This window comes from Rhinoraja longicauda, chromosome 8 (assembly GCF_053455715.1).
Source record: "Rhinoraja longicauda isolate Sanriku21f chromosome 8, sRhiLon1.1, whole genome shotgun sequence".
Classification (NCBI taxonomy): Eukaryota; Metazoa; Chordata; class Chondrichthyes; order Rajiformes; family Arhynchobatidae; genus Rhinoraja; species Rhinoraja longicauda.
This window is the reverse complement of record NC_135960.1, coordinates 30926567-30939264: the sequence shown is the minus strand read 5'-3', so window position 1 is coordinate 30939264 and position 12698 is coordinate 30926567. Positions and strand designations below refer to the sequence as shown.

Genomic DNA, 12698 nt, shown 5'->3' with positions numbered 1-12698 from the left:
GTTTTCCCTTTCTTGATCTTTAATTGCAGTGATAAGAAATTTAGCTCGATGATGTATGCCTGATCTGAGATGGTGTTGTTGAGGCACAAAATGGAATCAAAGTACTTGGCGAGGGGAAGAGATGGCAATATTGAATAGAACTTATGCAAAATGCTAAGCTGTCATTGAAATGAATGATCATGGCTTTGAAAATACTAATGTGTAATGGTTGGAAATTCAGGATCTGCTGGCAAGACAATAGAGCCTCTGGTCAGGTTGCGAGTTATTGGTTGAAAGCGAGAGACTGACTTTACCCCACAACCTCAGTAAAACACAGTGTTTAAATTTTAAAAAAGAAACAAGAACAGATCATGGGGAGGTGGAATTTGCTAGTTTCACACAGGAACTAATCACGTCATTGAATAAAAATATTGTTTAATCTTTCGTTCCAAATGAAGTGAAATGACAGTCAGCATTGAAGATCATACTTCAAGATAAGAGCTTGCAACAATAATGTTTCACTAATTATATTTTAATTTTTTGGATCCATTCGGAGTACAAGGCTAATAACAATCTGTCAAGTAGAAAAAAATAATAAGAAAACTTGAAAAAGCTTATTTTCTTCCAGATTATATTAGCTTGATCAATCTGTTGTACTACATTGTAAATAAATAGAAATTAATAACGTAGAACTCTAAAATAATGAAAACACAACTTTAAATGTGATGTTGTAATTAGTTTTATTTACACCACAATAGCAAGTTGTCATAATGTGGTACAAAATACTGGACTCCTAATAAAGTCAAAAATGAAGTCTGTACTGTCAAGGAGATACACCATTAGTCAGTCTGAAAGGCTGACCCATTTCAACAGGCAAATGAAGACCATCAAAAGCTACCACAATAAGGCTATCACCAATAAAGTAGGTCCATACAATAATTGATTGTGGTTAAAATACAGAAAATCAGTTTACTGGTACTGATAACAATGGTGGCGTCATTTTGTGTGTGGATAGGTACAAAGAAGGATAAAATATAGTTACAACTTCCATTACTACATACCTGAAATAAAAGATTTTTGGGTGAACTAACTTTAAAATTCTTCTCACACTTTTTCCTCCTCTCAAACTGGAAAAGAAAACAAAAGGCGCCTCCATTATGGAGCACAAAATGTAATACACCGTAATGTGATACTTTGCAGTCAATATCAAAACATGAAGTAAAGTGAGGCTGTCAGGTAGCCATCACTCCTACTTCGTAACAACAATATCACCCCCCAAAAAAACCTTTCTTTGTAAATATTCATCCACATCGATCACAATACACAACTGCTAAGTGGATTACCGCTACACGATTTATGGTGGCAGAGATAAAGAACAGCTGCGCTGAAAGGTTAATTGTTTATGATCTTAAATACTTAGTCCAGAAAAAAATTGCTTGTCTCAAAAGGGTTGGCCCCAAGACGACACAGGCAGTTAACAGTTTTACAATTTTTCTTTGCTGTGTTCTTAAAATTTTATATGCAGATTATGCAATAGTCTATTTGTATGACACAAGTGCTAGATAATTGTTGTCAAATTTATGTATCAATTTATAACAGTATTAAAGAGTGATATTTGAAGATATTTCAATAAAAGAGGCATCTGCTTCTGAGGTTTTCTGGTATGTTCATCAGAAAAAAAATGTCAATCCTCTTCCACAGATGCCAAGAAAAAAAAGCGAAACTCGGTAAACTGCCCCAGAAATAACTTGATGCAAATTGCGTGCATACCTGTACAGAACAAATGGTATCTTCTGTTTGTGGCACATGCAAGCTCACTGACTCCCATTAAATGAAAAAAAGATCAATGCCCCTTAAAAGAAAACAAACAATGGGCCTTTTAAAAACAATGTTTAAATTCACCTTATCAAAAAAAGGAATGAATACTTAACTCCACTTATTTAAAGGAATGTTTAACATCAAGAGTAGATGCAAACAGTTGCTTAAAAGTCACAGAATTGATGTGTTAATTGCTTTGCAATCAAACATACATAATCCTATAGAAAGTGTGGAACACTCTCTTAAAGATTACAGCTGGTTATATTTATGTTGTGTAAATCTGTTTTAAAACAAAAATACAGTAGTGCCCTTATTCAGTGTTGCCAAACATCTTGTACACGCACACATGCTCCACATACTCCTCACAACGCCAAATTCATTAAGCTTCCAGAAACCATTACAAAAAGGAGGAATGAAAACCATTTACTCAGAGAAAAAAAGTTACCAGTTAATGACCCCCATGTCAGTTGTCCCATAAATTGCAGAGTGAGCGTGCATGTGTACATGAACAGATGGCAGGACAGTGTATCTTCTCCCACACTCCAGCGGAAATGCTGTTTTACAATCCAAGTTTCAACCAGCATTAGTCACATTGTGGGGCCAACCCAAGCACCTGCAGAATGGAATCAACCAGGGGCTCAGAGTCAAGTTCTCCCCACTCTTATCAATTGCTGATAAGCACAACTCCCAGACCACAATGTAAAAACAATCAGTCCTTCAACAAAAAAAATATCACTCTTCCTTCTTGGCTTCAGAGTGCAGCAACTGAAAACCTTAATGCTAATTCCCCCTTAGCAAATGGCAGCCTTCTGCAGTGCAACCAGTTACAAATATCAAATATAGTATCACTGTAGTATTACTCATATTTAAATGTGTATGATATCACCTTGCAATACTATTCTTACAAGACTTCATTTATAAATCTACTCATAACAGAACATATAGTAATATACACCAACTGGAATTGTTACACAAAGTTTGAACAAGATCCCTCACTCAAAGTACATCCTCCTGAAAATCTCCAGTACATTTCTTCTAAACCATCAGAAAGCTATGTTCCATGTAAGGGGGAAAATACAGAAGATTAAAATTTGACTGGAACCAAAGACTAATCACAAAAAAGTCAAACATAATTTCATGAAAATACAAGTGGGTAAAGTAACTGGAATTCTCACAAGAAAAGTAATTTAAAAAAGTTATCAGGTCTTATGAAACATGATTTAAAAACTTAAGGATCTCTTTATATAAAAAGTAGATATTATTTTGTTAAATGGTTTACCAGGAGTAAAAATGAACACAAATAAAATGCAATGGTTAAGGTAGTTGCCAAGTCTGACCACAATCATTCAGTGAGGTGCTCCTCTAAGTGTCCACAATCCATCTTCTCTCATCTTCAGTAAAAACCATCATTTCCCCTCTAAGTGCCAACATAATAAAATCAAACTTGGTCTGTTAAGAAAACATTTGTACATGATTATCTCCAGTACTATTAACAAATTACCTGGCCTTTTTGTCAAAAAACCTCATTGTCTAATGGATAACAGATTATTATTAGTTTATGTTTTCAATTTCTATTAGAAATGAGGACCACAGAAGTGGAAGTTTGGAAAACAAAATCCTGCATCATGCTTTTGATTAACATTCCAATCTTTAAACATGTTTATCTGTTGCAAGTCAACCTAACACATGCTTTGTTATTGGTTGATTCCCTATACTACTCAGTGTTATATAAACCCAGCGTAATAAGTAAAGCAGGTTTTTAAATGATAACCTGACAATTTTCAACAGTATAATCTGCCACTCTGGACTGGCAACTACCTTAAAATAGGCTAGGTTTTGTTTGGAAAAAACAGCAAAAATGGTATTCCAACTCGGTACGAAAATCCAGCTAGTGACCGGACCTTTTTTTGCACGCATGCCAGGAAAGAGAAGGCTTCACCACCATCTTTTCCACATCACAACAGTGGAGGAATTATTTCCACACTTTTAAGGCATTGCTCCTCATTCAAAAGTCAGCAACCATCTGTTGTTAAAAAGGCACAAACGCTCGTCTTCAAAGGGCTTCTTCGAAAAGACCCCATGCTTCTCTTCCATTCTGGTATAGTCTTTCTCTCCACACTGTAATGTTCTTCGAATTATTACTGTATGCCACTTGGGTTTGTTGAGATTACAATCAATGCATCTGGACTCATAGATGGCATGAACTCCTTTGTTAAAGGACAAGAACAATAGAAACAGTGGTTGGCTGCCTGAGACAGGAGAACTTTTGAGTAGGTAAACTCAGAGCAGAGCTTTTGAGATGACACCTCCTTGGTGACTCTGCCAAAGTAAATGCTGGCTGTCCCACAAACCTATTTCAGGAATGGACAGAGGTAAAAACATCTTTACTTTTTGTTTATTGCCAGCATATTGCCCAGTAGTCCTTGTATTCTGGAAGAACACCACAGCAGGACACAGGAGATACAGAATGAAGTCTGGCAGAGTTAGAGAAATAAAGATATTGTGTGCAAAAGAGAGAACTCCAGCAGGAAACTACATTGGTGGCTCTTCCTCCATGGGTTCATCATCAGGCCTGCAGAAAAAGAAAATACACAAGTATTTTTGATGGACAAGACAAAGGCTTCTTAGTCATGGTTTTGTACAGTCATGGTTTTGTACAATGGAGGAGTAGACTTGCATGCTTTCCCCAGCAAAGACTATTTTTCAAGGCAGCTAACCCCATCTCCCAGCTAGTAACATAGACATAGGTCTTGTTTACAGTGTCAAGAGTGAGGTATTCCTTCCTGTCTCACCTCTTCTCAGCATCAGGTCCTTGTTTAACTCCCATTGACAACGAGGCCATAGCTGTCACCGTGTCAGCTTCTTCTTTGTCACATTTTTGGGCCTCTATCAACGAGTGGCCAACTGTGGAGGATAATCGCTGGAGCGATTTCCAGTATTTACCTAAAAGAAATAAAATGTCAATCAGTTGTGGCAAAGTTGCCCGCAATGATTACACAACAAGATTGAAAAGACTAGGCTTGTATTCACTGGAGTTTAGAAGGATGAGAGGGAATCTTATAGAAACATATAAAATTATAAAAGGACTGGACAAGCTAGATGCAGGAAAAATGTTCCCAATGTTGGGCGAGTCCAGAACCAGTGGACACAGTCTTAGAATAAAGGGGAGGCCATTTAAAACTGAGGTGAGAAAAAACTTTTTCACCCAGAGAGTTATGAATTTGTGGAATTCTCTGCCACAGAGGGCAGTGGAAGCCAAATCACTGGATGGATTTAAGAGAGAGTTAGATAGAGCTCTAGGGGCTAGTGGAATCAAGGGATATGGGGAGAAGGCAGGCACGGGTTATTGATTGGGGACGATCAGTCATGATCACAATGAATGGCGGTGCTGGCTCGAAGGGCTGAATGGCCTCCTCCTGCACCTATTTTCTATGTTTCTATGTAACAGCAAGAACAATTTGTTACTTTAAATGTATTAATATCATTTAAGTTGCACACAAAGGTCTAAGGTACAATTATAGAATTGCATTTTCGTGATTATGCATTTTAATTGAAAATATTTGTTTTTCAGACATATTTGAGCAGACTTTTTAAATACTAAAACTGATTTGTTCAGCAGCATAAAAAGTGCCCTCTAGTGGAGACAATGATAATTTAGCTTATCGTTTTTTATTAAAGCAGGCTAACATTCAAAGTCCTTCTGGGACTATGTAAATGCTTTGGTTGGTTTCATTTCATGAATATAACATTTCTTTCCTCTACTATAGATTTTTCCATACCAAAAACAGATCAATCTTAGATGTACTGCCGGCAGCTAATTGAACAACCAATTAAATTCTAGTTTACAGTCTATGTAAACTAAGGATGTTGTAATTTCATCCACTGATTATCCTGAAATAAGTCACAGTGGTTGCTGTACAAATTAAATCCAAAATATTTTTTTGTGTTTTAATTTCCTCTGCGAGGTTATAGAGGCATCAGATCAACATCAAAATGTGCACAAAATCAATTTAACCATCAACACAAAGAGCTCATGAAAGTGAAATTATATCCAAAAGACATCTGACTTATTTATTGCAATCGAATAAGTTAAATTCCAGATCTCGCAGGTGTGATTCTTTCCAAAGCAAGAGGTATAAATATTGAAAAGAAATACAGATTTATTGATAATCTAATTGCAAAGCTTTTCAACCACCTCTGTGGTTTCAATTGCAGATTCAAGTTCTTCATTATTTTAGGTTAGTGTATTATTATCACGTGCACCGAGGTACAGGGAATTTTCTTTTGTTTTGTGCTATCCAGTCAAAGACTCTGCTGAGGCTCTATGATGCGCTGGTAATGCTGCATTTGGAATATTGTGAGCAATTTTGGGCACCATATCTGAGGAAGGATGTGCTGGCTCTGAAGAGGGTCCAGAGGAGGTTTACAAGAATGATCCCAGGAATGAGTAGGTTAACCTATGATGAGTGTTTGTCGGCACTGGGCCTGTACGCGCTGGAGTTTAGAAGAATGAGGGGGGGCCTCATTGAGACATACAGAATGACCTTCTGACCATACATGATTACAATCAAGCCTTCCACAGTGTACAGAAACAGAATAAAGGGTATAATATTTGGTGCAAGATAAACTCCGATAAAGTCTGATTAAAGATAGTTCACAGGTCTCCAATGAAGTAGAGGAAATAGAGGTGAACATTCGCCCCAATACTAATTGCGAATACATTTTTACGTTAAAACTTTGATTAACTGATATATTTGAAGAGTACAAGCCAAGTGAAAAATGATTATTAATTTTGCTCTTTCTTCTATAACATTGCACCCCAAACGGGAATTATATACATGCTATCAACATCACACCACATTAGCTGTAAGGAAAACAATAAGATGAGACAAGGAGGCACATTTGGATTGATCAGTTTCTCCACCTCCTGTGAAGAATTCTGGGCAAGAGGGTTTACTCTGCAGCTCGCAGGCAATTTCACAGAATCCGCATATAAAGATCATGGTAGTAAATCACTCTAACGAACACAGTCACATGCAACAGTAACTCAAGTTGATAGCACTTGAGGATGGTTACTGAAATTATCCGTATGTTTAGTTTTTCAAACACGATAAACAAAATCATATTGTTCATTGAAATAGACAATATTCAAAGACATTGGTATTTAGCTGCTTATTGAAAAAATCCCTTAACAAATTCTGTCCTCGCTCCAAGGACTGAGAAAGTCTCATTAGATTCATTGAAAGTTTAACTGAAGGTAGGGAGGGAAAGGCTGCAGCTCATTATTCTTCTCATCTCGCAGAGAGACAAAGTCTGTTGCCAGATGCTTTATGTATACCAATATTCAGTGACATTCTCTGTGTGCATGACATCATAACATTTAATCTGATTTTTTTTCTTTCTGAAAAGGAAAGCTTTGAAGTTCAACAGAAGTGCATTTGAGCCACTAAATCAAATATCATAAAAGTTAGTTAATTCAATATAGTCAGTCATTGTAATGGATACAACATCAGATAATTGTAATTCCGCTGCATAACACACTCACTCTGTATTTCGATTACATTCTCAATGGAGCGAACCGCATTGGGATTTGGTCTTTGCTGCAAAATGTCTTGTGCAAATGGCTCAAGCTGAAAACAAATTCAAAACAAATATTAACTTTGATGAAAAGTGGAAAACCTTTTGCTCCTTTCTATTAATAAAGCCATTAAATATGTTAGGTAATTTACAGAAACACACCCCACAGTTATCTGGGCTACACTTCCTCACATCCTGACTTGAAAAGATGCTATCCCCTACTCTTAATTTACCATCTCTGACACATTTGCTCCCAAGATAAGGCTTTCCATTCTCGGACATCTGAGATGTCTTCGTTCTTTTGTAAATGTGGTTTCCCCCCCTGCTGTCATAGATGGATCCCTCACCGGCGTCTCCTTTGTGACCCGCAGTTCTGCTCTTGTTTCCCCCTCTCCCTGGACGGAACTCCCCAGTTCTCACCTTTCACCCCACCCCCACCCCAGCCCCTGCATCAAACACATCATCCTCTGACACAAGAAGCTGGAGTAACTCAGCGGGACAGGCAGCATCTCTGGAGGGAAGGAATGGGTGACGTTTCGGGACAAGACCCTTCTTCCTGACATTTCCATCACCTGGAATCCAACCATGGAACACATCTTCCCAACAACCCTTCCTCAGGTACATTCCTCTGCAACTGAGAGAGATGTAATACCTGTTTCCTTACCAAATGCCTCACCTCCATCTAGGAACCCAGGCAGCCCTTCCGGGTGAGACAGAGGTTCAGGTGCACTTCCTCTAACCTCGTCTACTGCATCTGGTGCTCCTGTACATTGCCGAGACCATGAGTAGACTCGATTACCATTTTGGGGAACGCGCGCTCTGTCCGCCAAGGACTTTTGGATCTCCCGGTTGCTAACCATTTTAAGTCCTCTTACCATTTCCATACTGAACTTTCTGCCCTGCGTCTCCTCAATTGGCAGAGCGAGACCGGGCACAAACTGGAGGACCATTACCTCATGTTCCACTTAGGTAGCTTACAATCCAGTGGTATGAAACCACCTGCACCACATCTGGACTCGCACCTATTATTTCCCCTCCCCTTCCATCTGCATTCCTTTGTCTAACTTCACAACTCATAACTCGTCAATCCTTTTGCCTTACACCTCCTTTCTTTTCATCTCTGGCCTTTGTCCAAACATCTGCCTATCAACATCCCCACTCCCCACCGCCACCTGTATCCATCTATTACCTGCCAGGCTTTATCCTGCCCCATCTCTCTTCCAGCTTTCTTCCCCTCCCCCCTCCCCCCTCCAATCAGTCTGAAGAGGGGTCCAAATTCAAAATGTCACCTATCCATGTCCTTAAGAGATGCTGCCTGACCTGCTGAGTTACTCTTGGACTTGGTGTCTTTGTATGTCAGGTCATTTGGCGCATTTAAGATAAATGGCAGGCACCAAATTCATAATTTCTAGTTTCTAGATGCTAAATGTTTGCTTAGGAAAAAAAGGGCAAATTTTAAATATATCCAGGGTCAACACTATCTATCTTTGAAAAAAGTCTGCTTCAAGTTTACCCTATTAAAAAGTTCAGGGGGGGGGGAACGACCCAGGCTTCATTCCAAAAATCACCTTTTAAAGGAATCAAACATGGTCCATTTTGGAATACAGAAACAAGTTAATTCCTGATGAAGCTAAGATGAACGCACATGGTTTTTATCATGGCATTGCACTTTGTCATTTGTGACAATGTTCAAGATACTGAGAAAAGAGTTTTATTCAGTGTGTTGTGTATGATAACATTTTTCAAGAGAGAGTTAGATACAGCTCTCAGGGCTAACAGAATCAAGGGATATGGGGAAAAAGCAGGAATGGGGTACTGATTTTGGATGATCAGCCATGATCATATTGAATGGCGGTGCTGGCTCGAAGGGCCGAAAGGCCTACTCTTGCACCTAATTTCTATGTATTTGTATTTTTTAAATAATATGTCAAATTTGGTTTTAAGACGTAAAGAAGAGTTGCAGAATCTTTGGACACAGGATACCTAGATTTACATTCGGTTTTTACTTGAGTCTGGGATCAAATCCAAGTGACTCTCCAATGACGAGGGAGAAGAGTTTAAATGAAGAGGTCAAATTTTCTTCCTTTTTGATAAGTGAGCTATCCTGACCATTTTATCTGAATATTGAAGGATCAAAATGTTTGCACTAGGCTGATAACGTTCTTCAATGTGCAATTTTCAGGAAAAACAAGATTTGGAAATACGAAAAGTAAAATCAAATCCCCTTCATCAATTTATATTTCAAGTTCTTTATACAACCCATTTGAAGTAGAAGTTGTACCCCTAATATTTTGATTGGAAATCAACTGCTAACTTCATGCATGTGACCACAGCCGTCGGAAGGAGATTTTTGTTTTGCAAAATTTAAGAGTATGAAAGTGTGTTATCATCCCACTGAGTTTACTTGCAAGACCTTAAAGAAATCTATAAAACATTATCATATTTCTTTTTAAAATAATTTCAGCTGGGGCATAGATCTGTCAAACTTTTCATGCACCGACAACCAACTGTCTGAAAGGTTAATGAAATTTACAGTCAAATATATGCATTTTTCATCACACCAACTGATAGTTTAGCACTGAATGTTTGCACGCATAGTACATGCCTAGTTCTGAACTGAGCTTTAGCTGAAATTATGATCAAACAATTGCCTGCTGGTTGTTTTGATCTCACCTCTCTTTCTTGAAATACTGTATTTAATCCATCAAAAAACAACTTGCTTCCTTTTAACTACAAATAATTATTAGCAACGGATTGAGAAGCCAATAATTATATCATCTCTCATTGGATTGCAGAATAGAAAACTGAAGAATTAAAATGAAACACAAATACTCTCTCCACTGATGATTATTTGGTAAGAAAGTTTGAAAAGGAAGTGAACAAATGTTGCAAAGCACACAAACATGGACATTTAAAAGATATGGTGTAGCCTACAAATATCATGTTCCATCACTTCATGCCACTGCCAGGAATAGCAGGTAGCATTTGTCAGGGTCATAATAATAATCACAATAACTGTTTTCTCAACGTTTTTGTTTCACAAGGGCCTGGTTTCTACTGGGGCCAAAGAAACTCCAGTTAACATATCACCACACTTTTTTCCACAAGCTAATTTCATCAATTTTGTATGGTCCCAGCTGCAGCACGTATCTGTACAATTGTGCTGATTGTACGGACATTTTTCCATTTTACAAGCAGACACCAGGACTAATGCTTGAAATTCCAGTGTTTTCACCATTGTGATGTGGCAGCCTGACAAAACCCCAAATGTCTGATTTCCTACATACTCCCCCACCTGTGAAGACTGGGGAACTGGGGGCAGATCTTATAGAGATGTATAAGACTCGGGGAGGATTAGATAGAGTAGACCCACGGTGTTTTACGCAGAGAAGGAAAATCAAGAACCAGAGGACTTAAGATGAGAGAAGAAAAATAGGAACCTGAGAGGTCACTTTCTTTTTACACAAAGGGTGGTAGATGTACATAACGAGCTGCCAGAGGAGGTCGTTGAGCAGGTCAGTTCACAACATTTAAAAGACATTTGGACAGGTACATGGATAGATTAGGTTTAGAAGGATATGGGCCAAATGCAGGCTGGTGAGACTAGTGTAGATGGAGCATGTTAGTTGGCGTGGGGAAGTTGGGCCAAACAATGTATGATTCTACGACTCTTCTTTAACACTAGTCAGGATATTGAGACATGAAAGACCTTTATACAATATACAAAATGCTAAAACAGCTTTAATGTCTCTAAGAATTGGCAGTGAATATTAACTAAATCTATATTTTATAAGTGAAGCCAATTGCCAAGTACTTTGACACAGACCTGTGCAAATTTGGAACTCTCCAGATATCACACAAGCATAGTTCAGTACCTTTTTAAAGGAGCTGCATTTAACTCATTTCTTTTGATCTTGCATTTGTGTCTGGTAAACTTCCACTATATTCTGTATCCAAGTTCAGTAGTAATTGTTACACAGAATGAACTTTTATATCGCAGGCCTGTTTACGCAAATGAAGGTTACATATTTCATTGAATTTAGGTGCCACCTGGGACGCACATGAGCAACTGTGTAGTCTCACTGGTTTCCTCTCGTTTGTCTGTCTTCATAATTCTGATTACTCTAACAAATTTCATTACATTTCTAATAAGACTTCTTAAATAATTCTTCAACCTCCGACTAAGGCAGGAGCTGACACATCAAAATCCCAGGATCAGGCTTGGTTAAATGTTATATGTGTTGGGAAAGATGCATGGATTGGGGTCTGGAATCCCAGATACCAATGGAAAGGTTTACTCAATGGAAGGTGGGTACAGCCAAGACCAACATCTGTATATTTATTGGCAGGCTACTCTTCCAGCTGCTGTAAGGAATTGACCCTGATTTTAAAACATTCTCAAGTTTTAGACAGTTGGTGTGCAGATTTCTAGCTCACTGATCCTGGCTGTATCAAATACTTCAAACTATCAACTTAGTGCATAGGGATTAGGTTTGGACAATGGTTACCTGGATGAGATATTCATCCTATGGCATCTACTACCCTCTACAATCTTTCAGATGTGATTATATCAGGAGTAGGTGAAGGGTAAACTATTAGCTTGCTAAATTATTTTTTGTGAATAAAGGTTTACACTTTCAATTGATTAGAAGGAACTATTGAAAAAATGACATGCATCTACAATACCACTTTGATTGTATTTGCATTAGTTTTAACAAAACCATGTAGTTTATCATGCAAGGGAGAAGTTATCGGACATTTAGCAATGTAAATAGGATGAATATGCTGCCTGTGTCTGGTGGTTCCAAAGATACCACTAGCATCAGTTCCTCCCATGCCAGTGCTGGGCTTGGTCAGATCCATTCTGTCCCAATGCTCTTGTTGGAATTCCCCAATTTTAGCGTGAAAAATTGCCTCTGAGACCTGGGGAAAGGTCAAAACCCAATTTATTTCAACGGGGATTCTTCTTCTGAAGAATAAGCAAGAACTTTTTCTTCTTAGTTTATTTAAGCTGAATGTTTTTTATTGATTGTAAATCTTTAATGTTCTTAATTAGCTTTATTTTTGTGCCATTATTAAAAAGTTGTTCTCCTAACTTCGAAGGTTCTTATATATATTAATAATCTCCTCAGCTACTCTTGGGGTATTCTGAGAACTAAGCCCGAGGCCCATTCACCAGAGATGCCTCGCTTGGGTTGTTACTTGTCTCCTAGGCATGGAAAGTACATAATATCTGTGCAAGTTTAAGTATGGTGTGTGGGCACCGTGGGTGGTGATTCTATGCGGCAGGACTGCATCAGTACTGAATGGTAAAACACTCCACA

The 12698-nt window shown here is 38.2% G+C and overlaps 1 protein-coding gene across 10 annotated transcripts in view; it reads right to left on the bottom strand.

Moving 5' to 3' along the window:
- Nucleotides 1–594: 594 nt before the first annotated feature.
- hdac4 (histone deacetylase 4) overlaps nucleotides 595–12698 on the bottom strand; it is a 330518-nt gene continuing 318414 nt past the window's right edge. For 5 of the 10 annotated variants that reach the window (XM_078403501.1, XM_078403498.1, XM_078403502.1 and 2 more), the window contains 3 exons: nucleotides 7343–7427; nucleotides 4590–4740; nucleotides 595–4369 (listed from right to left, as the gene is read on the bottom strand). In XM_078403501.1, the coding sequence (XP_078259627.1) occupies nucleotides 4330–4369; nucleotides 4590–4740; nucleotides 7343–7427 (276 nt within the window). In that variant the 3' untranslated portion in view covers nucleotides 595–4329. The remainder of the gene's footprint in view (nucleotides 4370–4589; nucleotides 4741–7342; nucleotides 7428–12698) is intronic. The other 5 variants (XM_078403496.1, XM_078403495.1, XM_078403497.1 and 2 more) reach the window with 1 other exon arrangement.